The sequence below is a fragment of the Platichthys flesus genome, chromosome 24, assembly GCF_949316205.1.
Source record: "Platichthys flesus chromosome 24, fPlaFle2.1, whole genome shotgun sequence".
Taxonomy (NCBI): domain Eukaryota; kingdom Metazoa; phylum Chordata; class Actinopteri; order Pleuronectiformes; family Pleuronectidae; genus Platichthys; species Platichthys flesus.
Genome location: NC_084968.1, coordinates 5207722 through 5235208, shown reverse-complemented (window position 1 = coordinate 5235208; position 27487 = coordinate 5207722). Strand labels below are relative to the sequence as shown.

The window sequence follows — 27487 nt, the reverse complement described above, 5'->3', positions numbered from 1 at the left end:
CCAACCCAACGTGGTGGAGATGTGCCGAGCAGTGGCGGTGGTAGAGCAAGGAGTCTCCTGATGCAGGGAAAAGAGACTGGAGGGCGAGTAAAAGAACGGATGGAGGAGGTGATGAGCAGTGTGGCAGAGGTTGCTCCCCCATTGCACACTCCTAAGGCCAAAAGAGTCCACATCCACTTTTGCACTATGCCAGTCTGCCTCTCTGTGTCACCCGGGGGAGGAGGATTGACCTGGCCCAGTCCAAATGCTGCCAGGAGGATTGGATGATCCTGCTTAGGCAGGGTGTGCTGTGAAGCAAGCTAATGAGAGGCCTGTGTGTGTGTATTTGTGTGTGTCTGTGTGTGTGTGTGTGTGTGTGTGTGTTGGCTGGCTTTGCTAAGGGGCTCTGGGTTCAGCCACCTAGGGCAATCTGCCCAGTGATGCTGGGACACATGTGACCCCCTTCAGCCCCACGGCCTGGATTACTGTTACCACCACTACCACTGTGAATGTGTGTGTCTGTGTGTGTGTGTGTGTGTGTGTGTGTGTATGTGTATGTGTGTGTGTGTGTGCGTTGGCTGTTTCCAGGGAAGGGAGTTGCTTGTTGCTGCATGTGTTCCAACACTCGGAAACTAGCCGCACATTTTTTAATCTCCTTCATCCTAATCATCAGCACTTTTAACCATTACCAAAATCCCAAAGTCACTTCTAAAGCCCAGGGGACTAGGGAAGCAAATTAGTTCTTTAGCCAACCCCAGCATATTTACAACACCGCTTTATAGCTGTTATGATGCTGATGAATGTGCACTGCCCCTGCCAAATAAACTTATAATCGAGTGATAAAATAATGAATGAATTCCGAGTGGAACAACAGTCCGTGACGCCTGCCAATTTCCTCACCTCTCCCGTGTGTGTCAATTTGTGTGTGTTGCGCACACATCTGCCCTCCCCTGTTTACTGTCTCGTGGTAGCAGTGTGTGTTTAACGCTCACTTGCACATGCGACGCAGGAGATACATTAGGGCCCACACACTCACACACACGTGTCAGACAGAGATGGGAGGGCAGGTCAAGCCCCCCGAGGCCCGTTTATGTGCGCAGACATCTGTTGAGAACGTGCGGCTGCTGGAATAGACCTGTCTGTTCGCATGTCTGTATTTTCACAGTCCAGCCGCATACCTGTGTCCATGTGCAGGGAAGAAAGGAAGAGAAAGGAAGAGAAAAGAAAAGAAAAGAATGCAGGCGCTGGCCGGCTTGGATCCCCTCTCCTTCCCCTGGCCTTTGTATTCTGCCACATCAGCTGGAACCTCTTTTTCACAGCTCCTGTTGCTCTCAGCTCATAAACTTACACACACAGGCGAGGGGAGGGAGAAAAAGAGGGGGAGACAGATGGGTGGGAGGGAGACTGGGTGAGGGGCCCCTTGCTTTAACAGGCGGCCCCAAACAAGCAATATATGGTTCATATTCGTTCCTTCTCTTCCTCCTCCTCTTGTTCCTGCACGCCCCTCGTCCCTAAAAATACACATTTAAGATAAAACTACCCGGTGGATGTTCTCTAATCATTTGCCCGGGGGATACGTGAAGAGCTTACCAGGCAACCGCTCGTTTGTCCACACGGACCGGAAATGGCTTTGCGTGCACTATTGGTGGACTGGGGAGACCTACGTGAAACTGGTGAAACCCACCGTGGAGTTTCAAACATACACACACAAATACACGGGTTGTAAAATGCTGCTCCTTTGGTATATGGCACCCCGTTTGACCTACTCACACTCACTCCACTCTCCAGGCCCAGATTGCCCTCACCAAGAACATTTCCAATGATTTTCTTTTTTGTAGTCGAAACACTTAGCCTAGTTAGCTAGTCTTTTATCCGGCGCCAATTAGCCGGCGATTAATGAATTATTGAGAAACGGGAAGGGGGGGGATTAAATTTTAATGTGGATCTTAGGGGGAATAGTTGTATTACAAGTCACCGCGAGCGCCGAGCGCGGAGACGCCCACCCTCGGCAGCCGTTTACAATAATCTACAGCCGTTTACTGAAGTATGGAAAAGAGAGGAAGAGCGGAAGAGCAGAAGAGCAGAGGAGAGGAAGGGGGGGGGGGGGGGAACGGGAGGCTTTGGCCTTAAGAACAGACGCTGCAATGGAGCTTGCAAAAGGGCCAAAACCTACAAAACTCCATATGCTGCGATCCGAAAAAAGTGACCCGGGGCCAACGTTCACTGAATCCACTCTCTGTGCGTGTGAGTGTGTGAACCCAGGTGTGTGTGTCACCCGTCACCCCCCTCCATCCTCACCTTCACCCCCCCATGACTCCTGAGCAGTAAATGCAAGATTCGATCCTTCATTAGGGCGGCCATGTAGGGCCAATAATAGCAGATGCTGAGATAAGGATAATGTCATTCTTCTGGGAGGATGTGAGGGGGGGGGGGGGGGGGGCTGGGTGTCGCTCCTCCCAAGGTGACTGTTCTGGTTCAGGTCTCTCTTCCTCAAGCAGAACCTGTATTGGCACTTGAGTCTTAACTGATATTGATTTACGTAGGGTTAGGACAGTCTCCCCCCCTCCAATCCTGTTTCTCTTTCACCTCCTGCCACCTCTCTTTGTTTATGTTCCCTTTCTTTCAGGACCACAGTGATTTCAGCTGATGGAGCAGTCAATAAAAGGGTGGGGGCAGCCTTTGGAGAGGCTCTCAAAAATAGAATTTTTACTGTAACTTGCGTCAGCCGGATCATTTTATCTGGGAGAGGTCTGCGTTCTCCACTACACCCATGGGTGCCTGCTGTTCCTCCTCACCTCTGCACATCACCGGGTGCATCAGCGGCTGCTGTAGTGCCATAATTAGTGGCTGGATGTGACACATGTTTCCAATTTGCTACGTCTGTTCACCGCGCCGGGGGGGGGGTGCGGGGAGACGGACCGAGGCATAGATGGAGGCAGACGGAAGGTGACGCGAGGGATGAGAGGGATGGGAGTGGAGGGGGAGGAGAGAGCAGAAAGGGGGAGGAGGGGAAGGGGGTGAGAGGAAGGTGCGAAGGGGTGTAGAGTTGAGGGAGCGGGGAGATTGCTCACGGAGGCGGAGGGAGCGATGGGAGGAGGAGGAGGTGGAGGGCGGCTGCAGGTGGACGGTCTGCACTTCAAAGCGGGCCCATGCAGCGGGAGGTCTGGAGGTTAACAACGTGACAGTCCATTCGCCACACAGGCGAGACGTGAACCACACGCGCGCTCCGCCACCTGATTGATTCAGACAAGCGCTTCTGCAGACTTTTCACCTCATTTCAGAAGAACAAACCAGATGTGGGTGGGCTCTGGACAGCGGTGCAGGATTTGAAACGAGCGTGGGGTCGTATTTCAGCCCGGGGCCCAAACCTACTTTGCCCTGAGGCCGCTTAGGCTCTAATTTTGTAGAGAGCAAGCGAAAACAAGGACATGGAAGTGTGTAAAAAGGGCCAAGAAAATGAACTGGAGGAATGACTAAGCTGATTAACTATGAATAAGCCTGGTAGTATACAATAAGGCTTTGTAGTCTCTATATACGAGTGAGAGAATCTGAGAAAATGACGACAGGGCCTGGCGTCAAAGCCACCACCCCTCTAATTGCCAGGCAGGCCCATTCACTAAGCCCCGACACCCACCTAACACCAAACTCCATTAGGAGACAATGGCGTGGATTCACCTGTAAGGCCTCGAAAGCCCCGGCTGTTAGCTTCTCAGTGAAAATTACCCTCCCGTGTCCTGCTCCCTGTTGGGTGAATCCACCCACTGCTGACAATAAGCCCTCATTAAGGGCTCCATGCCTGGCTCCTCAGCGGGGGGGGCCAGGCGCAGTCACATCTGTGGAGAGGGGAGAGACCGGGCCGGCAGTAGCCTCCAGCCGCACACGGACACATTAACAACCTGTTGGTCTCTGGTGAGGCTGGTGGGGTGGGTGTGACCCCGGTGCGGGGGGTGCAACAAGTGACTTTACTCTATTTTTTTTGGTTTTAAATCAACAAAGGTGCGAAAGGAAGGGTGTAAGCCCTTTGACAAGAAAGCTGAAAAGATCTCTGTTCGCCACAAACTGCTTTCAGGGTTTGTCACTTTAATATTCCCTTTCTCCGGCACACAAGCCCCCTGCTCTTCTCCACTGCCACCAGCAGGCCATTCAGACACAGGGGAAAAAAAGAAGAAAAAAAAATTGGCAGAGGTGTGAGAAAAGTGGTGAACGGCCGAGAGGTGTTTAAAATGACATTTCCTCGGCTAATGCCTGACACCTTCTCCAGAGGACAGAGGGAGGGGGAAATGCTAATGAGTCGTGGCAAGTGGGGGGGCGCACAGGGTGTTGGGAGAGGCCTGCAGGGGGGTGGGGGTGGGGGGGCTGGATTTCAATCAAGGTCATCCAGCTAAGGCAAATTTAGAGCATCACACGCGTCTTTATAACCACACGCACACGCGCGCACACTTTGGCCTGCACGGCAGTTGAAGGGACTTTACATGAGGAAGAGGTGAGGCTGGACTATCCAAAGTGATCGATGCGAGTGGGGCAAACTCACAGCAGCAGTGTAGCACATCAAAGTGTGTGTGTGTAAGCCAGGTGTGTGTGTGTGTTTTGTGTGTGTGTGTGTGTGTGTGTGTGTGTAAGCTAGGTGTGAGTGTTTGTGCAGCAGATCACACTGGTTTTAACTACTAAACTTAATAATGGTGGGGAGGAGAAATTATCGAACTAGAAACATTGATCCTAATAATAAATGATTCCGGGGCTGTGTCCTAGAGGCCTCTCGAACTTTGTTGTGTTCTCTATTTCAGGTTGCATCGCTAAAAGTCCCTCAGAGTAACTCGCGCGCAGTTGCGTGTCTCACCGTGCACGTGCACTTAACCCCAATTATTCCGGCTCCTTCCCTCGCCTCGAGTTCAAACCTGCAGATGAGGCAACCAGGAAAAAATAAAAAAATAAAATACAAAAAGGAAGAGGCTGCTCTTACTCTCGTTCAGGGAATTCCAGTAGATGGGCTCCATGTTGCTGGCCGCCGACCCAAGTAAATCCAGTAAGAAAACCAGCAGGACCCCAAAACCATTCCCTCGATTTGCCATCTCACCCCCGAAGCCCAGCTTGTGTAGCCGCATTAAAAAAAGGAAACAACCGGGAGGGACCAGACGCGGAGGGTTCTGTTTCTGTTCTCTGCTGCTGCGGGGAGACTCTGAGACGCAGCGGGCACAGCCGAGCGAGGCTTGTAGGTCGAGACAGTCAGAGAGCGGAGGCTGCCGTGCATCCACGATTCATCGAAATGCACAAATCACGCTCGGAAATGTGCACGAGAAAACTTCGTCCAATCCGTGTCTCCGAAAAACAACTATTGCAGTGCCATGACTTTCCCAGCAATCAATAGTCCCTTTTGTTGTTGTTGTTTTTTAAATTTTTCTGCAAAGCGCACAAATATATCTCCACTGGACTGGATTCTTTTCCGAGAGGTACCGCCACCCAGCAGGCGCTATTCCTGCTGCCTCTCCGTGCGCCCTGATTGTCTCCCTCCGAACAATGTTCCCTTGTTCTCTGCGCCGACTCTGCGCGATTTCTCTCCCATTACCTTGTTCCCTCGCAAGATGATCCACGTCCCGGCATAAGCGGAGTGGAGGTTTATTGTCCCGTGTGTGTGTCACGATCGGCGCAGAAACCCCCCCCCACCCAAAAAAAGCAAACCAAAACAGCGGAGGTGAACAGGTTTTAAAAAGGAAAGGATGTCACTCGTGTCCACAGCTCCATCCTCCAATACGTTGTTGATGCTCGGTGGGGGCTTCAGTCCGTGCGCATTTTTATCCTTCTTCGCTCGGCGGGGTGGTAAATCCTGCAAATCCCTCTTGGTGAGAATTAAACCAAAAACAAAAAGCGAACAAATAAGGGTCCGAATTCAAACCGACGATACATCCAAGGGATCGTTGCGCGCAAAAAGGGAGAACTGAGAGAGAGAGAGAGAGAGAGGAGCGAACCAAAGCGCTAGAGAAGCATCTTCCACTCCGAACGGTGCCGCACAAAGGGCCGACGGGAAACTTGGAAAGAAACGCAAAGATTGTGCGCATCGGTCTATGGAGGTGCTGCTGGTTGGTGTCGCGCGACGTCCGGAGACGAGCTGGAATGGTGTTCGCAGTAACGAGAAGGAAAGAAGAAAAAAAAAAAAAAAGCAAGCGCGTTATCTCATCCGTGTGCGCGCCTCTCACAGTCCCGCAGGTCTGACTGGTCCTGACGCTCGCAGCGCGTTGACACAGCGACTGCTCGTTGGAGAGAGGGAGGAGGCGGGAGGAGGAGGGGGAAAGGTGGGACGTGGATGAATGGAGAGAGGGGTGGGGGGGGGGGCTCCATCCTCAGACTGGCAGGCAACGGAGCGCAGTTCTTCCTTTTTTTTTTATTTTGCATGTGTGTGTGTGTGTGTGTGTGTGTGTGTGTGTGGGGGGGGTTGTGGAGCCCCTCCATGCACCTCCTCTCTCCTCCTCCTCCTCCTCCTCTCCAGGGTTCACAGACTCGGACCTCTGGACTCCCCGGAGGTCTGTTCTGCCTCCTTATAAAACGGCGAAGAAGAAGCACACACACGCACGCGCTCAACTCCACGACCGAAGAGCAAGAGCGCCCCCAATGGATATACTGGGAATTACACGTGACACTGGAAAAGTATTGGATAGATGGATAGATGGATAGATGGATAGATGGACAGACAGACAGACAGACAGACAGACAGACAGACAGACAGACAGACAGACAGACAGACAGACAGACAGACAGACAGACAATACAATAAAATATAACATATAATACACACAATACAACAGTGCAATGGACAGGTAGAAATAGCTCACTAACACCAGAGAGCAGATCGAACCCTACACTAAATGTCCCTTGATGCATTATTCTTTGTCCAGTTTGGCACTGGGAATAAGAGACGTTCCTGCTGGGCCGTGACGTGGGACCCTGAACCAGACGACCCGACCGACTCTAACTCTGAGTGCATCGGCTGTGAGGTATCTGCAGTTATCTGGTCAGCTTTCCTGTTTACAGCACTGTCAAATTAAGAGGGACCTCTTGTTGGACTTTCAGAACACAAAATGTCACAGTAAAGTACCTAAATACCTCCCTTAAGTACATCAGCAATGAGGTTATTTAACGTTTAGGCATGAGAGTATGACATCCCCTCTCAATGTAGAAACTTAAGGAATATTGTGGTTTTATTTATAAAGTGCAGTTACACAATCCTGGTGGCACCCATGATCATTGGACTGGAGTCCACCTCATACGTCTGAAGCCCAGTCTAAACAAAAAGATTCCCCTTTCTGTGTGAGTGTGTGTGTGTGTGTGCGTGTGTGTGGGAGAGTTCCAGCATCCAGCCCAGCACTTCAAAGTGGGCCAATCCGCTTGATGATGTGCAGGAGGAGCCGGGTGACAGGCCCCTGCTGAGGGCCACACACACACATACCAGTGTTTACGCTGGGCCCCCCGGGAACACTAACACTAATTTATCCACCCAACTAGTTTACACACACACACACACAGCGACACACACACATAGAAAAAGAAAGAGAATCATGTATGAAATTGAGTTTGGTAGACTACCAATACTGTGGGTGTACTGCCCCCATGTGGTAGACAGTCTGCATGATCCAGACTACAATAAATGTAGAAAACCCTGATAGACCAGGTAGACTCTGACACTTGAAATAACAACTTTTCTAGCTCTTGAGGAAGATTTCAAAATAAAATGAAATTCAGAAAACCCTGATCACGTCATTGCGGTGTCATGTGGGGCCATCTTGGACCTAGACAGCTAAAGAGGAGGGAATGATGGGAAATATGGGAGCTAGCATTATTGGAGCTTTACCCACAGCGGAGACTAAAAAGCCTTTTCCGACAATAGGCAAACACACGGTTGGAGATTCCAGTTCTGGGCAGAGCAAGCAGGCGTGTCGTTATAAACTCTGCTGTGGAAAACACTGTTTTTGTTCCACTCTTTATTTTTCCATATCTGATTCTCGACAGCCCCCCAACCTTACGGAGGAGCATTGCTAAATCATTACTGACATAAACTGACACCAGACATCCTATGCTACTGAATTGTGTGATTTAAATGTTCAAATAGTGCGACTCATTCTGTTCAAGGCCTCTGTCCTTCCATGGCTTCCACCACCGCATGCAATACCTTGGTGCAGCAATCCGTCACTTGCCCCAAAGTGTACACAGCTATGGCGGTGAACCGAGCGACACAAACAAAGAGAGGAGGAGCGCTGTAATATCTTTCATTGAAACTGTTTCCCATAAAAACAAAACAAAAACCTGATGCACCAAACACCTCCTGCTGTTCCTGCACAGCCAGGGAGCGAGAGGAAATAAATGAAAGTGAGGCAGGGGAAGCACAGAGAGCTAGGAAACTAAAAATCATTACAGGAAAGTTGTGTCTATAAGAGGATCAGAAGTGCAGCTGGCATGGATTCAGTGTCTTGCTGAAGGGCACCTCGGCAGCCCAGGTGAGTGAATTGAGCAGGGCTAAACCCAGGGTCATCAGGCTCGAGGATCATCTGCAAGTATTATAACAAAAAGTTTACAGACGTTTCCTCTGCTTTTGCAAAATTACAGCATGCCTCTAACAAGAATCCTAATTGCAGGTTAGAAAATCCAAACGAGAAGCAAATACGGCGGAGAGATTTTATAGAGCTGGGCAAGGAGAGAGAAAGGAAGAAAGGGAGACAGAGTGGAAAGATGGAGGTGGTTGTTGTACGCTGACCTCTGGAAACCTTGGCAGGGCACATGACAGAGCTAAATGTGGTGGAGGAAGGCAGACTGGTTCGGAGACAGCAGCGGTGCAGAGGTGGAGCTGGCACGAAAAAACAAAACCTCTCGTTCTGTCTGAGAATCTGTGTGTGTAAGTGTGTGTGCACGTAGGTGTGTGTGTGTGTGTGTGTGTGTGGGACGGCTTGTGCTGGAGATGACTCAGTTTTGAAGTGTATAAGATAACACCTACATCAGACAGATAGATAAATAGAAAGACAGACAGTTAGATAGACAGAAGAAACGATAGACAGAGAGACAGATAGATAGATAGATAGATAGATAGATAATATAAACCCTTGGCTGGTATGTCTGTGTTTATTAGTGCTCATTTATTCAGGCTGACCTCATTTACTGCGCCGACCTTCAACTCTTTTTCATAACTGCATCTTCTCCCTGGTGACTCCCACTGCAGTCTGCTCCAGCTGCCACACACACACCCGCGCACACACACACGCACACGCACACGCACACGCACACGCACACGCACACACACACACACACACACACACACACACACACACACAAAAAAACAAACATGCACATCACTTTCACACTGAATGTACACAGTAGATGCAAACATAGGCAATTATAGTAAGTGCATAGTTGACATCATGTATGTAGATTGAGGGTTAAGTGTACAATACACACAGAGACACACACATATAGAGGCACATGCAGCTGAAAGACCTAAGACAGAAAAACATGCACCCTGATGGGAATGAAATTCACACCAAGGGTGGTACAGTGTGTGTGTGTGTGTGTGTGTGTGTGTGTGTGTATGTATGTGTGTGTGTGGGCTGGTGTCAGAGCACAACACCCTTGCCCGCCTCACAGGTGATAGATCTCAGCTGCCCATCTTTATCTTAGCATCTGTCTGCCTGTCTGTCCTCCTCCTCCTCTTTCTCACACACACACACACACACACACACACACACACACACACACACACACACACACACACACACACACACACACACACACACACACACACACACACACACACACACACACACACACACACACACACACACACACACACACACACACACACACACACACACACACACACACGCCTATCTTCCGACGACAGAGACAGACGCGGGGGTGGGTTAAACGAGGAGAGGTGAGGGGCTGTGCAGCATGTGATGTGCAGATCACACGTATGGAGCGTTCAGTGACTGAGGAAATCATTTGTACCTGACAGTTGATCTCTGTCACACGTCGACTCGCGATTTGCATATTCGTGTTCATGCGCCTTCAGCTTCGCTCATGAGGATTTCTCTCGATGCCAGCACGTCTCCTAACTTACCTCAATCTAGTTTCATCTTTATCCCTAAAACTTAACCTGAGAATAACTTTAACCTCCAGGCTGCAGAACATGTGAAGGTGTTTCCGTGGGTTGACGTTTAGATTCTCCTTGAGAAGTTAGAGCTTTCTAAAATCTTGTTCCAATGGAATGATATGGTACCTTTGCACTTTTTTGGGGGATATAAATGATAATCTATTTGGCGCTCAGACCCCTTGTGATGTCATCAAGCCTGAAAGGGGGCGTGGCTGAATAGTACAGGAAACAGGAAGTGGTTGCTGATAGGGTCAAGAGAATGTTGAGGATCTGAATGTGATGAGTGGACACTGGAGGTGATTGGGGAGGAGAAGGGTCTCAGCTGACTCTGAGAGGGTGGGGACAATCCACCCTCTCAACTTGACAGAAGAAACGCCATTGGCTAATTGAGATCTTGGCAAAATCTGATTGGGTTGGCATTTAAACCCAACGGTCTGGATTGGAAGAGCCGGGGAGTCCTCTAAACGTCTGGGTTTGTGTTGGAGGCCAGAAGAACAAAAGTAAATCAGAGAAAATAAGATAGATAAGAAATATATTTTTCTCATCCAACTGTAATATTTTTCGCTACTCTTTTTGAACATGGAATGAAATTAGGACAGTGCACTGATTTGTGCACTGCTTTGTACAAAACCTCTTTACGAATACATGATTTAAAGTGATTATGGGAAATTTCTATTGGAGCAAAAAGAAATCCCAGAGATTATTACCCTCATCTCAAAAGTCTGATATGTTATTGCTTTTTCCAGTGATAAGGTTAACTGTATTTTCTGGTCCCAAAAACTTTAAACATACAAATGAGCCAAGCTGTCGCAGTGGGTGAGATGTTCCTTCATGACCATGTAGTGAATCAATCCCACTGTCCTGCTGCCTAAAATACTCAGGACTGCGCCAGATGTGAAGAAGTCTGTCCCCGACAGTCCAAAACAAAGTACAGTACTCGGATGATGGCTTTTACCCCCCCCCCCCCCGCCCCCCACGTGTCTCCGTGTCGTCCTGCTCTAACTACCGTCTCATTTTATCACCGGGGCGCCTCCTCGCTCCGGCTAATCTCCTCCTCCATCTGGCTGCTCATCGCCCGCCGCTCCACCTGCTCCCCCTGACACCTCGCCCTACGGCCTTCCCCGCAACCGCCGACTCCTCCGTAAGCCTCCCCTGCAGCCATGGCAGAGGGGAGGGAGGGAGGTGAGGGAAAGGTGTGCATAGTGGACAGATGCACGGGGGGGGGGGGGGGAGAGGGGGCCATGCAGCCAGAGGGCAGGTGGGAGGATGAATCGAGGCCTTGCTGCTCCACCTTTCCCCGAGAGAGCAATTACACAGGCAATTACTCTCCCTGGGCATCGGTTACCCTGCTAAACCGCCAAAATCAAACCCAATCTGTCGGGGGCCGGCTGGGATACTGGATACTTAATGTACATCAGTGGGCTTCACCCTCATGGTAACTCGCTGTGGAAATCGCCAGAGGGGAAAGTGTGTGGAGAACAGGAAGAGGAGGGAGGGAGTGAGATGATGAAGAGTATAGAGGGATGGTAGGGCCACAGATCCTGGCATGTGTCATAGATGACACATGCCAGATCTGTTAACCTTCCCGGCTATTCTTGATAGATATCCGTGTGCGTGTGCCCTCCCCATCTGGAGCGAATGAGCCGGGATCAGACTCCCGAGTGCAACGAAACCTCCGCCGCTGTGCTCCTGCTCCCTGGTTTCAGAACACGTGCAGGGATACAGGTGCCAATTATTTCCACATCTAATGTAAACCAGAGAACAAGGATGCGTCAATCACCCCCGCCGCCCTTTTTGGAATGGAAACGGGAGGGGGGGGGGGGGGGGGGGGTATTCATAGGAACTATTTTGGCACCTGATGAAATGGTTTGGTCGGGGCCTACAGAAATATTCCTGCAGATTCTGGCTCTGAGGGGAAAAACCTCAAGTCATCGGAGCTGCAGACTCGTTCACGTTCAGTGGATAATGAGTAGAAAATGTGGTGATGGGGAAAATGACATTCCCCTAACGCCTGTGAACGTTTTCGATGCATGCTCACGGAGACGTTTTATTTGGGGATTTCTGCTCCCATCCTCGCTAATGTTACCAGGAGAAGCCATTGATCATCGGCAAACAGTTACATGACACTGAAGAAGTCCAAAGAACAACATGGGAGTATTAAAACAAAGACGGTCGGCAGCCATGCTGGTACCTCAGCGAGCTAAATGTCATGAACGCCAACATGCTGGTGTTGAGAACGATCTTCTTTGTTCACTGTGGTTTAGCATTTTAGCAAACCATTTGCTAATCGAACACAAGGAACGTTATTCATTTTTCAGGTCATAAGAAAAAAGACATGGGACAAACTGAAATTCAGACCCCATCAGAGCTTCTGATGAAAAGTTAAAGGGACGCCAAGTTATTATAATACATTATTCACATTGCAAAGTTTGTGCCAAAGACACATTTGACTCAAAATCAGAATCCAACAGTCCGTAGAGATGGACGACATGAGAGTCCCCCAAAGTGATGGGACACCAACCAAAACAAAAAATACATTTTTCCTCAAAGGGGTTTAAGTGCTCGTCTTTCTGCTAAGTTTGGTTTGTATTAGTTATAAAGCGAGTGTGTGGGCGGGACCTGGCTGCCACAGCTCCATCCCCTGATATTTTGCCTTCATTTCTGGACAGTGGGAGGAGGAGGATACCCATCGTCCATCTTTATTCACGGTTTGTGGTGTGAGATGATATCACTGAAAGATAAATTCGTACAGCCGCCAGTTTCATTACCTGGGGCTCCACATGGGCAGCAGGTATTTGTCACCAATACAATCCAATCTGGGACGAATGGATTCACCGAGATCACATCGCACAGAAAGCCTCACGTTTCCTAAAGCCTGAGCTGTCAACCGAGACATGAGCCATCACAGTGGCTGTTGTGCATATGCAGCAGATAATCTATTAGCTCTAACAACTCTACGACAGCGGGGGTGTCAGAGCCCCGGGGGTCAGAGAGGGGCCCTGTGCCACGCGGCTGACAAACCCATTAAAAGTCTCTGGGAGATAAAGGAGTCCTCCCTTTTGACATTTTCAGAAATGCCATGTATGACGAGCTATAAAAGCTTCGGGAAATCTGTTCCCTCTGCCCCGAGTTGTAAAAAGCCTTTTTTGTGATTCAAAGGCGGAATGAGAGCGACAAACCAGAGAGCGGGCGACAAATCCCCCCCCCCCCCCCCCCTTTTCCATGCTAATGCAGGGGGTCACAGCACCGAGTGTTTGCTCGAGTGCTTCACCGTGGGTTTAGAAGATCCAACAGGCAGGCGGCCATTTGAATAATTGTTTTCAAATGTCTTCCTTAATATCAAGATCCCATCGCTTACCATTCTGCACACTTTCCTGTCACAAGTGCCGGGCCCGATAAGTTTGTGTGTGTGTGTGTGTAAGTTGAAGAGAAGGTACTTATGCACGGCCATGGCGGACGCAGCATCAATGGAAAGCACAGGAACACTTGATGTGGAATCGGCTCATTAGCTGCACAAGTGGGAAGACGCCACCGCGGCCACCTTGGGATGAAGATAATGGCTCAGCTGTCGTCTGTGTGACGGCACTGTGGGTTTCCACAAAATGGTTTTAGGGAGGCAGCACAGACATAACGTTGTCTGTACACAACACTTCACTTTGCAGCCTCTATTAGATCAAAAGGGACTTGATCGGCGGATGTTAAATATTGAAATCAATATCCATCGCGTGCAATTTGTGGTTTTAAGCCCGGGGGAACACAAGCTTAATTTAACATTTAGGAATACTTGTATATCTCAGCGGCGCACGGTAATGGATTTACCGAGCGTTGCCTGGTGTGGAATAACTGGACTGTAAAATGGTTGTTAGCCTTCAGGCGAAGAATTGGATGGGAACAAACGCCGTGCCATGATGTAACAGCTGAGCAGCACTGGTTCACCGAGTGCCCGGAGGACAACAGACACATCCTGGTATCAATCTCCATCCTGCAATCCCAGAATATGACAAAACTGTTTTTCACTTCAGAGCACAACTCTCTCACCTTCTGCAGGTAACTGACTCCAGAGCTGACACTATTCTATCAACTAAGAATCTACTATTAACTTCTGCTGCTGTCCTAATATCATCATTGAATCTATAAGAATCAGTCTTATTTTGAATTCTAGCAAACGAGCTGCAGGATCTCACTATACTTTATAACTATCAACATGACTGGTGCTGAACTGAAAACCATCCTTAGAACAACATCCACTAAACAAGGCACTGGTTTCATAGTGACACGTCCAAAAAGAGGTGAGTTTCACTGGCTCTTCATCCAGCTCTGGTGTGGAGGGAAATACACTGCAGGGGCTTTTAACATACAAGTTTGATGAAAACTGCTGTGAAGTTGGGATCCTACAGAATTCTAACAAAAAGATGCCGATTGTGATGATGTGTGGAGCTGTGGGACCCTCAAAAATCCAGTGACATCTTATTTCATGCATTTCCTCTGACACATTTTCCCAAGTTCTACTTCATAGATATGAGGAGAATCTCATGTGCGTCTGTAAAACGTCTAATTTTACATGAATGAACATAAATCGTCACGCCCCAAGTCATTACCACACCCTGTCCCTAATGGCCAATAGCAGACACAAGAGATAATAACAGCCGGCATATCCGCTCATCAACCCCCCCCCCACACACAGACACACACACAACTCTGGGAGGGCTGAGATTTCAATGAGTCCAGAGCATCAGACAAGCAAGCTGCAATCACTACACTGCTGGATTATTTATTGCGCTGGTTTGGCATCCCCCCCCCCCCCGTCCCTGGCCCCAATCTTCCTCCTCCTCCCCGTCTTCCACCTATACTTTCCTCTCCCGAGGCGGATGCGGTCGCTAGGCAACCCTCACAACACAACTGCTCTCCAGCTCTGTGCTCAGGGCGCCCCTGTGGTTCTCGGACAATCAAATACACGAGTGTGCGTGCATTCACACGGCGAGTGTGTGAGGGAAAAGGTGAAAGCAATGAATAGTTTCCAAGGGACAGCCAATAGTCCCTTCAGCTTTTTGAAGAGCCGCCTCTTGACTGGAGCCGAACAGCACTTTGCATTTGCCGGGGATTTATTACAGGGCGTCCACCTCTGAACTGTCTTCAACATAAGGGGGCAAAAAAATAAGAGCATGAATCTGTGATGAGATATGCGGTTAATTCACTGCTGCTTGAAATAAAACCACCTGTTGCAGACACGGCCATCTATCTAGAGAAGTGTGGCATCATCCAGGCCTAATACCCTGTGGTAGAGGATATGTGGTTTTGTGTAATAATGGCTTACAGATAGTAGCTTTGCAAGAAAGTGAAACCTGAATCAGCAGGGGCATCAGTTTATCGATTTATTTAAAAAATATCAGGCTTTGGTTGGAGTGTGCCGAGCCTCTGACCAGCCTCCAGAGAAACCCCACAGCAAGGTACACCCCCACTGATGGCCACATAAGGGTGCAGCCATTCATTGTAGTAAATTTGTTCTGCGCTGCCGCATCACCACTCACACAGGTACAAATACAATCTGAGAAGAACATCCTGTTGAGAAAAAGAAGTAGAAGTGCCGGCGCTAATTTTCCACGTGATCTTCACAGATTGTGATGAGGTCTCGTGATCACGCCAGCTGCTTACGGAGTTTAACATCGAAAATCAGAATCAACATCAAGGCTTTTACAAAAATAGACATTTTGTGGGCGTGCGAAGATACATTTTGTGTCCAAGAGTTAAAAAAAAAAGAAAAGAGGGGACACCCATTTACAAAAGCAAAGCTCAAGGACAAATGGTACTTACTGTGAGTATAGAGCAGTTAAGAATCTTCGTGACAGCGTTAGAGCCACAAACAATCCCACAAATACTAATGAAAATCAGAGGTGTGAACAGTAGGTTGACAGACTCAACTCTGTCTGAACCATTCAAAAAGAATAAAAAACACAGGTAACCATCCTCTTAAAGATGTTCTCACAAATTCAATAACTAATTAGAGAAATATCAATCCACAGTCCACTACTTATGCAACCCACTTCTTGTCATTGACCATCGTCAATGCACATAGCTCCAATTCATATTTACCCAGCTGGCATTGGAGCAAGGAAAATCTCAAAACACAGAGATCTGAAAATCTGTTATGTCTCATAATCATTTAATTTAAATTCTCGACATTACTACTTGTGAACTTGCAGCAGATTTAATGAGATTTAATTTCAACGCTGTATTTGGACTGCGAGTGGAGGAGACCCAGTCAATGTGGCCCATGTCTGGCCTCCATGTTGCTGATGGAGAAAAGAATTTAACTGACCCACATCAAAAATTCCCAAAATAAACTTCACATTTGCAGGTGTGACTCAGTTTGTGTCTGTTGGCTGAACTCAAGAGAGGCTCAGGTCTCTGCCGCTGTGTTCGGCTCCTGGTCCCCCTCTGCGGCGGGGCCGAGTGGGCCGGCCCACCACAGAGACAGGGTGTTGTCTTGTCGGATATCCTGCGGGGGGGTCATCACAGCTTCAGCTCCCTCGCCTCCAGATTCACCATCGCTGTCACTGGGTGACGGGAACTGCCGCTGGCCACTGGAGGTCGCCAATAACGGCATGAACGGATGAATACTGTGGGTCAGGAAGACAATAAGGGATGGGGGGGAACGTAAATGCAGAAAATTAAAGATATGACAATTAGGATTTTTTGCCCTGCAGCAGTAAATTTGATTCATTACAACACGTAAAAAAAATCGGAATCAACCAACAGTACAAAAGTTAGATTGGATGCAATCTAACTTGTCACTTTCGGTCATAATGTATCTTCATACGTTTGAAATGAAATAAATGTGTGACCAGTCAATGTGATGGTTTAGTCCTTTTGATAATCATACCTGACGCCATTGGTGCAATCCCAGTGGGCCTGGAACCTCAGCTGGTATTGCAGTAGCTCCTCGTTACCATCAGGAGGAGCTGTTTGGGTGTCCCACACTGACACGACTCCCTCTGTGTCACCACTCAGCAGGTACCTGCCTGACCTATATACACAAACACACACAGACACAAACACACACATGGTCAGGCCACATCACCAACCAGGTAGCAAACTGCACTGGATAAATGTCCCTTATCTCAGAATGTATTTACTGTAATATGTGGATTTTAGGGCAGCATAACTATATTGTCACAATCCAAGCTCACACACATCCGCGAGTTCAGCTCTAATTATTCTGCTTTCAGACATGCACTGAACTCCTGACTAACAAAAAAACACAAAAACAAGGACAGTACAAATATCTCAGGGTGAACATGAGAGCTTTTGATAAAGGTCGACGAGGTGTTTTACATCATGTCCTGCCTCCTGCATGCTCTACCCACATTCTAATCTCCTGCTGCATTGTTCATAGGTGAAAGGAAAAGTCTGCACCAAATTGTCATTTTCCGGAGTGACTGAAGACAACTTTCGTGATGTAAACTTACTGGTCCAGGTCAAAGTAGATGCGCTGGTTAGTGGCGACGTTCCTCTTAAGTGAAAACACGACGTTTCCTGGCTCTCTTATATCCCAGCACAGGATTTCTGGATCCTACAGAGACACACACAGGCACATTCATGGTTTGTCAAAATAAGTAACAAATGCAATACACAATGATACAAAAAAATGGGCATATAGCTAACAAGAAAAAAAAAGCCGGCTTTTCTTGTAGTCGCACAACTTTATTTATTGATGGCTATCAAGATGCGAAGTGAATTTCAACAATTAAGATAAAGTGTATTTCAAAAAGAACTTACCTGAAGATTTCAAGGTTTATTTAACATATGCGAGTTTGTACAGGGTCGACAGTACAATGGAAGTGAAGGGCAGGTCAGCTCTAACCCATAAGCTTTGCCTGTGTAAACCACTTCCTGAAAAAGAACTGACAAAAGCTACCTACTTAACACACAAAATCTAATTATGGTGTGTGTGCTCATTCAAACAAGTGCTTGCTGGCATTTGCAGGTGCATGTGTGTGCGTGTGTCTTAACCTTGCGCCCGCCGGTGTACAGGTAGTTGCCGTCAGGGGAGAAGAGCAGATGGGTGATGCCTCCGTGGTGGCGGGTCGGCAGCAGAGCCAGCAGGGTGCCGTCCTGGCAGGAGTAGAGGCCGGCGCAGCGGGAGTAAGAGCCACAGGCGTAAACAGACTGGCAGGGGCTGAAGCCAAAGCAGGAGATGATGCCACATTGGCCCTGCTTCTTCACTGCAGTGATGACAAGAGAGCGACAGTTTGCATAGCTGTCAGAATAATACAAAAATAAAATAAAAACACGGTTCACTAGACACAACTCCCAAACACTTTTACTCCCGAGTTCAAGTTGATGTTTTTTTGGCGACTCCTGCGTTCATCTGTCAGAGCAAAAAGGTTCAACGGTCACATCTTGGATCATCTGTTTCTTCTTACGGTTCACTCCTTTCCAAATAATCCTCTTTCTTACTTTTCGGAGGAGACACATTTTTGGCGCGTAGAAGCAGAGGCAATGGTTTGGCAGGGCCCTCATGTGTATCACATAACCTGCTTTTGAGACTCAACATACATTTCTGCATAATTTGCAGTTATTAGTTATCAAGCGGAGACGAAGGAGCCAAACAGACAAGAAACCAAAGACTGTAAGAATCCACCAGAGCAGTGTTGAGTTGCCAGCGCATCGGGGCTGGAGATTACTCATGACCTAAAAATAAAGACAACTATTTCATGCATGTGTTACCATATTTGTTTCTTGCCACCTGAAGTCTCCTTTCTTTGGCTTTATCTAAATACATAAGCCCATTAACTACAAGAAACCGGTGAAATTAAAAGTGTGACAGAGATAAGGAATTCTCCCCAGTTTGGTCAGAAGTTCATATTAAAAACCTGATTGATGTGACAGCCAGCAAACAGTGGACATTATATTATCCTTTTCACAATGTCTCTTTTTACTTATCATTTCTCTTGTGTGCTAGATTTTCCAAAAACACAGCCTGTGAATGCAATTATTTTTGTAAATTCTTTTTGACTCTAGGAGATGTAGCATCCTGGAACAGGGAGAAATCACAGATCCCATCTCACTATATCCACAAACGTCTGCCTGTCAGGGGAATACTTATCTCAAGAGCCATTTGTCTTAATGCATGTTGTTAATGGCCCAGGGAAGTGGGATATGTTCAATATAAACTATAGTTGAATGAACTAGCGACCAGCTCTTTAAGACTCAGTCTGCAGATCTGGATGAACATGTCTTCTTCTACACAGTGTACTCCAGCAATGTTGACAACTGGGTCAAAACCCAGGTCAAAATCGCCACTGGATCATTTTGACTATGTGATTATTGTTACTTTACCATACTGAACTAACATAGACCTTCATAGCGTTTGCGGGTGCTCTATCATGTCAACAGCATTCATTGAATCCATTCCTGTTTGGCAATATGTCTACGAACTCAAAGCACAGCGGCCGTTTTAACGCAGCAAAGCTTTATATCGAGAAGAATTACAAAGCTTTTATTTTGAAAAGTTGTGAACTTAGTTTAACAGACCTCGGAAATGGCCAACATGAAAACACCATTATGTTGCTTTATATGGAAACTTTGGAGGAGGAGTTGATGACTGACCATTGGTGGGCCGCTCCTCACAGTCCCTGCCTGGACGATCGGTGTAGAAGACCCTGACGGTTTTGTCGAAGCCGCAGTAGAGCTGCGTGCCGTCCGGCGTGAAGCAGAGGGAGTGGGCCGCCGTCAGCTCATCCAGGTGATTGTAGGGTCGGAAACTGGCTCGCACATCCCCGTGAAATGCATCCCATATGTGGACTGGGTTGTCGCGGCTGCTGCTTGCTAGGCTGCGGAAGATGGGTGACGAGAAGAAAATAATGGCAAACGTGAGCTATGGGGAAAGCACAGAGACAACAGGGAATAGAGTGAATGAGGCTTATTATGAAAAAAGGCTGAATAAAAGCTGAGAATATCTAATTGGTTACTCTGTATTGGCTCTGGGATTGTTTGGCCTTTACAATAATTAACAGATGACTCAGTTTAGAGTTTCAAAACCAAGGAAGAAATTTAGTATACAAAAAACTGTGTTTGTACACAAAGTAACTGGTGAAATAAAACTGTGAAATGACATCTCAGAGGATACGAAACAGATTCAAATGAGATAGGCTGCTTAGATTCTTTTGAGATATACATTATGTATGACCAAACACATCTTGATTCATTCTCCTGTTCCAAGCCTCTGCTGCACCGCCTCCACCTTGGTGTATCAATACATCAAAACAAATACACAGTATTGTGCGATGCCTCATTATTGAGACAAGACCACAGCACGTTCTTATTGATTCAAATCAGGAGCAAAGACTGCACCGCTCCTTTAAACTCTAATTATTGGGCACTGAAAAAAGGCCCAAACATCACTGCTCAATTAGACAAAGGAAATTAGCCCCTACCGACGCTGCCGTGTTTCGTTATAGCCCCTCTGCGCCGCAGCTTTATTCCAGAGCAGGGAAATGCCCAATTATAACGCTAGACTGCTGCTACCTTGGAGCAAAGCCTAGAACTCAGTGCAACTTAACCGAGTCATAACAGGGGCCCTTATTCCCTCTCTACAGGAGGGGCATCCACAACAAATGGCTTCTGGCAGACGGAGAGTTCAAGGAGTGCTCGGGGGGGGGGGGGGGGGGGGAGACAAAAAAGGTACAAGCAAGACGAGCTTGCTGTAGATGTGTTGAAGCATCACAGGTCTAACCTTTCATCTGTCGGCCTCAGCCTTTAACAACCCAATCGAAGCTTGTCCGACCACACGGCGGTGCTCTGCAGGAGCTCCTATCTGATGCGTGGCGCTGATCTAAAGAAGATGAAGAGTATCTGCTGTCAGCTCCTCCTGGCATCCCCCTGACAGGCAGCTCTTTGTTCGGCTTTGGCAGATACACACAGGGCCCCTGAAGTGGTTCACTGTCCGCACTAACCATTTGTTGATGTTTTTGCGGTTTACACAACTCTCTTCTCGGGACATTCGGATCCTGACCCCCCCGACACCCCTCCCCTTACTCTGTAAAGCCCGTCTGATGTTGGCCGTGGAGCGGTGCCAACACTGGGTCTCGATCAAAGGGAGGAGGCTACAACTGGCCCTACCTCTCTCGCCACAGACGATGTGCATTCTCCACGGTGACGGCGGGGGGAGTCACAGCGCACGCACAAACACACAGGGATGTCATAATTGCCACATTGTAAAAGTCTGCCGTGGCGCGCGCCTGCACACACTCAGAGAAAAAAGGAGTGCAACACAAAAAGAGAAGCCCCAGAGTCAGGGGATCACGAGGCCCTTTAGGTGCTGTTAGTGGGCTGAATCCTGCTGCAAAGCACCCAGGGTCTCAAACGGCCGCGCTGCCTGCGACTGAGGCAGACAAGACAAAGGCCAGCTCTCCACTCCTAATGAGAGACATCAGAAAGCTTTTACAGCTTCTCTCCAAGCTGGCACCCGGCTCCCACAACGAGTGCATATACCACAGGGATCAAAGAATGAGTCGCAAGCGGACAAAAATATCTTCAATATTCAGGTAGCCTATTAGACAAGCATAAAGAAAAATCCTACTCTCACACATGAGAACACGGTGTCCTGAACTAACTAGCCATGATCTAGACTAAAAACAATTAACCAATGGAATGAAAATAGCCTCCATAGACAATATTGCACGTTTTTAATGTCTCATCCATCTGTTAAGTGCATAGACTGTTTTTCATAGAGTACTTTTTTTTCTCCTGTCTTCATTCAATAGCGTGGTCTTTTGGTTTCAGAGCAGAACTCATTGATTTCAGGCTCAGATTTTGTATTGATCTCACTCAAAACTATACCCTGCTATACCCTCTTCTGCTCTTTGACACTTTGTGCAACAAGTCACCAATTGAATGCAAGGTGTTGTGATGACCAATGAAAGTGTCCCGTCCTGGTATTAAGTAACGGCCCATGTGGAGACAACTTCATTCGTCATCACTACACCTTGTAACAGAATCGGAACGCGACTCGCAGGACTCGTTGATAAAGACACTGAAGAGTAGTTCAGCAAAGATCAGGTTCAACTCACAAGCACGTGTCTGCATCCAGAGAGCTCATCTTGGGGTACCAGCAGTAGTCGTAGATGGTGTCTCCCTCTGCCATCCTCAGCACCGGACTCTGCCACAGAATGATGGGCAGAGAAGACCACAGTCAGGCACAGCAGCTCAGCTGACCACTGGGATCTATTGGTGCTGATGCTGGCTACAATACACAGTCACACGTTTTTTCTTGGTGGTGAGATTTATTTTCAAAAGTCATTTTGGTGGGATTTTTGAAAAGGAGGAATCAAAGCTTCATTTTCTCCTCTTTTCAAAGACTGATATCTGTGTAGAGTAGATAATTGATTAGATTTCAATTATTTTTGTCAGTGATCTCAATCTACCAGCCTGTAAAGCAAAAGAGAGATTGGCTGACTGATCGTTATTTCCCAGAACCTGAAATATTATATTAAATTGTGTTTTTCTGTTTTCTTTGATGCTGTAACACATATTACATCCTAAAAAAATCTGAATTCTTATTTCTATATGTACGTTTTTGTCTACAGCGCATCAAGACTAGCATGAATGTCATCACTTTGTCGTCCAGAGATATTTGTATTCTGTAGTTTCTCATTTTTGCAACTGTGGCGTATTTGATACGTCATCAACATGCTCACTCTTGGGGACCCTTCCAGATTATATTTTGTTGTTTTATCACTTGGGCTCATTCTGACGTAATCTGGAGTTTTTATTACGGGGCTGGAAGGAAATTCATTTGTGTTCTCTTGCGGAGAAAGCCTCTAGAATATCCGGAGTTCAGGGCATGTCTGAGAGCCTCTATGGAGGGTGATCTGTGTCCTCACCATCTCTGGAAGCAAGTCCCAATTGTAGCTGTAGATCTCTGGAGGGACGTTGTACACACGGATCACATTGTCTGCACTGTTGGTCATAATACAGGAACCATCAGGGGCCCTTGGTTAGGAAAGGACAGAATATTTTAAAGACATGAAATTTTGCCTTTTATTACTATGCACCATGTATCCAGCAGCACTTCTCAGGCGAATCTCACGCGCTGCTTCTCTGGAGATTCAAGGTTCACCCAAGTTCTGTTTTCTTCGCGAGCAGTGCTTGGTTAACAGTAAAAGTTTGTGAAAATTATGATGACAAAATTCCAGCAACAGTACAACTTTGACGTGAGTTGCAATGTCTATATTTATGTCACAGAGAAGTTAAAACATCAGCTGGAGAGAAGTTTTTTCTGGGGCGCACTCTTTTCCTCTGTGTGTGTTAAGGGGGGGGGGAGCACTTGTCTGTGTTGGAGCTGTTGCTATTTATTTCAAATCGAAACCTTTGACTACCTTGTGAGGGAACATTGTTGTCCGACCTGTAATGACATTCAAAATATACAGTCTAGTCTGGAAATAGCACTGACTGCTTACTTTGCTCAAAATAGGTCTTTTATCATATAAACAGGCACAGGCGGACATGTTAATATACTAAAAAACAACAGAGAGGGGGACTTGAAGAAATTCCCTCAAGGCTTGACAGAGAGAATAGATGATACATGCGGACAAACCAAAAACGAAATGCCCCCGATCACGGCTGTTGCCAGCGCATAGGTATAAAAAACAAAACAAAACAAATACATTTCTCACTCACGATGACACCACTGGGGCCATGTAGAGACACTGCACTGGACTTGCATTAAAGCTAATATTTATAGAAAGTATAAATACTGCTGTGTACACAACGAGATACTGATCTATCTTAATAACCAGATCACGATAACTGGAGGCCACGGGATACAGTCTTACTGTATATCTAATGCAGTGTTAGTGTTCCCCCTCTCACCTGACTAATGAAGATAAACATTGTGGAAGTGCTGCCTTCACTTATTTTGGACAGGATGTTTAACGAAACAAATCACTAACTGGCCTTGATATCTACCACAGGGTACTACATGTATCATACATGTGTCTTTGTCTTACTTATTATGGTAATCCCAAAACCTTTTATACTTCACACATTTAAAAACTCATCTGTGGTATCATGTGTGGTGTTTATATGAGAGGAAATTACCATTTACAGCCTTTCAGGTAATTCTCTGGGATGCTCGAGTACTCAGTCCAGGAACCAGTCAGCATCTGGGGGGTCTGGGTAAATTCTAAGCCCAGTCTGGCAGCAGGACAGAGAGGAGGACAGGTCTTTGGTCAAATAATTGTAAAGTTAGAGCAAATGAATCAAACAACAAAAGCATCCATTGTATTTTGTTGGTGTCGAGGATAAGATGTTTGTTTTTTAAATAAATTCAACATGAAACATATCTTAGTTTAATTTACTTTCACCACCTGGAACAAAGCTGCTGCTACAGTGTCAACTTGCACAAAACCTAAAAGAAAATATATTGGTTCTGAGCTGCTGTGGAGGGGATGGTGATTACATTTCACACTCCTACAGGTTAATTCCATCAACACCCCCCACATTTCCTCTTCTCTTCTTTGCCAAAATAATGATTAATAATGTTTAATATTAAATCAGTTAATGCTTTAGCACTTTTTTTCATGCCCACTTCAACACAAGTACTATCTAGCACAACTTACAATCATGAGTCGTTTACACATGTGCAAATAGCTGCAAATATGAACATAGTCAGGACTGTAATTATGGAGTTTCAGTGGTATTCTTATTCCCACTGTCAATCAAAGATTGCTTCGAATTTGTACTGAGGGAGAAGAAATTGTAAATACAAGACAAGTATTATGTTGAACAAATGAGAAGAAATAACAGGGATGATTCCTACTGTGTACTGTGGTGACTTCACACTTAGGGCACATAGAACGCATATGATCAAGGAGCACTGGTATGAGTACTGCATTTTGGTCAGCAGTTCATCAACTACTCTATCAACTGGCCTTTATTGAAAATCTTTCTCCGTTCCACACACGCTTGTAACTCATCCTCACAGTCACTGCATAACGTCACCACCTGCCACAAGGTCCCGCTCGAAATAGATCCCTTGATGGTCTCTCTGCTAAGTATCTTTACTCAAAGTTATGTAGAGCCTGAGGTTAAAAATAAACAGGACTTCTTCCTCCACTTACTGCTGTACTTCACTGGGGCTGTCTGCAGATCCGTGAGCGTCGCACTCCTCCTCTGCTTTTGTCTCTTCTTCTAAGGCAGCATCAGGCCCTTCATCTCCATCCTCGTGCCAATCTTCTTCTTCTTCACCTCCCAGACTGACAGGCACCTCTATCACTCCTTGACCTTTTTCCTCACATTGTGGTAGTTCTCCTGTGTCTAGCACCAAAGAGTACATTTGAAAAGGTATTCCTGAATCATAATCTCAGACAGACATCCAAAAGTCAGATATTGAATTTGTTCATTTTCTTCTTGCATTTGATTTCATACCTGCAGTTTCACTATAACACGCACCTTGTGCTGGTGGGGCTGGGTGTTCCAGCAGCAAGCAAGCCTGTGCTGATGTTTCCCCATGGATCTCGACGGGCTCGGCAACCTGTTCCGGAGCCTGGCTCATCCTGAGCCGCTTGGCATCTGGAGTGGGTCCTTCCTCTGAGGTCTCCCCAACCTCAAAATCATCACCTTCAAGAAGAGGTGGGGCCTGTTGGGGGGGCTCATTGTCCGCCTCTGCATCCTGCCCTGTGCCTACCACACCGCTGTCCCCACCTCCGGCCGTGTCGGACATATCTCTGTGTCTTTCAATCTCTTCTGTCAAGTCCTTAACCGAGGGGCAGAGTACCTTCTGTTGGTTGTCACACGTGGGTGAGATAGGTGCTACTGGGATAGTGCTTCTTCCTGCAGTGTGGGTGTTTGAGTCTGTTGAGGGTCGCGGACATCACAGCACCCACTAGCCTGGAAGACTAGTGATAAAGATGGAAGACAGACGTCAGAACACTGTAACAGTAGATGCGTGTGTCGGACTTAATGTGATGCATGCTCGGCAGAACAGTTCCTCTTACAGTCCGGATAGGTTAATCGCTTTCTTTCCATTAGTTAAGACTATTCTCAAGTATACGGATCTCAAAGAAACATAAATAACTGTGTTCCCACTAGCAGACATTACATGCATGTCTTTTTTCCAGATTTACCCAAACCCATCATCATGCACGTTTCCATGAGACAGTACTTGTATTTAACTGAGATGTAGAAAAGACTAGTCAATGTTTATGTTTTTATACTTCAACCTTGCAGATCATCCAAGGTCTCTTGTCGGTAAAACCAAACAACAGTCAGTGAGCTGATTCGTATGTTCGGATGTGGAGGAAATAAAGTCTACAAACACAAATGTCCCCTAGTGACCTGGCTGAAGACTGATGGTGTGTGTGGGGGGGGGGGGGGTTGGATCAGGACGGCCCACTTTCTGAACAGCACTTTCATTTTCTCTACACTGGTCACCTCCATCAACAACACACACTTCCTGCTTCTCACTCTCACGTGTTTCAATTAACCAATAAGAAGCCAGAGAGCCCTCTAATCAGGTTAATGTGAAGGAATTACAGAGGCAGATTCAACACATCATGTTTCTCCTGTTCCCATGACGCTAATGTAAAGATTTAAATGTGTAGACGATAACTTGACTCTAAATATTCTAAACACTTTTATAGTAAACAAACACCCAAATGACACTATGGCTCTTTCTGCAACACTGAACAAAGCCACAATGAAACCTCTGTCTGGCAGGTTCTCATGAATAACTGACAGAGGTAAAAAAAAAAGGAGGTAAACGTGACGTCCCTTGTTTAAAAGGGAGTAAATATCCCACTGACACCTGTAGCTAGAGACGTGCCAACCACTCCAAACTGGCGCGAATGTTGCTCCTGCCCAGTTCCAGCGAGCCAGCTCGTCCTACCATCAGCAAACCTCACGTCTCACTGCGTGCGTGCCCTGCTGTAAGAGACAACAGACGCGCCCACAGACGAAGGAACCGCGCTTCAGCTCCTTAAACCCACTAGCTCCCGTTAGCATTAGCCGGAGCTAGCCGCCCGATGCTACATGCCTGTGTTGTGGCTGGTTGCTCGTCCCTTTGCTTCCGCTTGCAGTTCGGCCCACGCACACGCTTCTCCTCCTCGCCGCGGACGAAGCTTCAGCTGCAGCCGGAGAGTGCGAAGGGGGGTGAAGGGGGGTGAAGGGAACCACGCGACGTCCTTCCACTTCACGACTTGGTTTCCACGCAGCGGCTCGTTGCGAGTTGTAAACACCGCGAGCGGCCATGCGACTTGGAGTATCGCGAGAATTGGGCTGATGACGTCTGCGGGCACATGGCTGGTTTGTGTTCAGCTCAGCCGTGGACGTGTGAAAGAATACAAATCATTTGAGGGAAATAAGAAACACAAGAGTCAC

The 27487-nt window shown here is 47.2% G+C and overlaps 1 protein-coding gene across 2 annotated transcripts; it reads right to left on the bottom strand.

Annotated features, from left to right (window-relative positions):
* Positions 1–15466: 15466 nt before the first annotated feature.
* wrap53 (WD repeat containing, antisense to TP53) lies at positions 15467–25999 on the bottom strand. Of its 2 annotated transcripts, none has more exons than XM_062384373.1 (10): positions 25538–25999; positions 25231–25426; positions 24209–24304; positions 22993–23101; positions 22180–22268; positions 19718–19941; positions 18119–18330; positions 17575–17678; positions 16989–17132; positions 15467–16725 (listed from the first exon to the last, which is right to left on the bottom strand). In XM_062384373.1, exons 1-10 carry the CDS (start codon positions 25830–25832, stop codon positions 16506–16508), a joined length of 1689 nt encoding a protein of 562 aa, XP_062240357.1. In that variant the 5' UTR covers positions 25833–25999; the 3' UTR covers positions 15467–16505. The 2 variants fall into 2 exon arrangements, with proteins under 2 accessions (XP_062240357.1, XP_062240358.1); XM_062384374.1 differs by having other exon boundaries at positions 25562–25999.
* Between the last annotated feature and the right edge of the window lie 1488 nt (positions 26000–27487).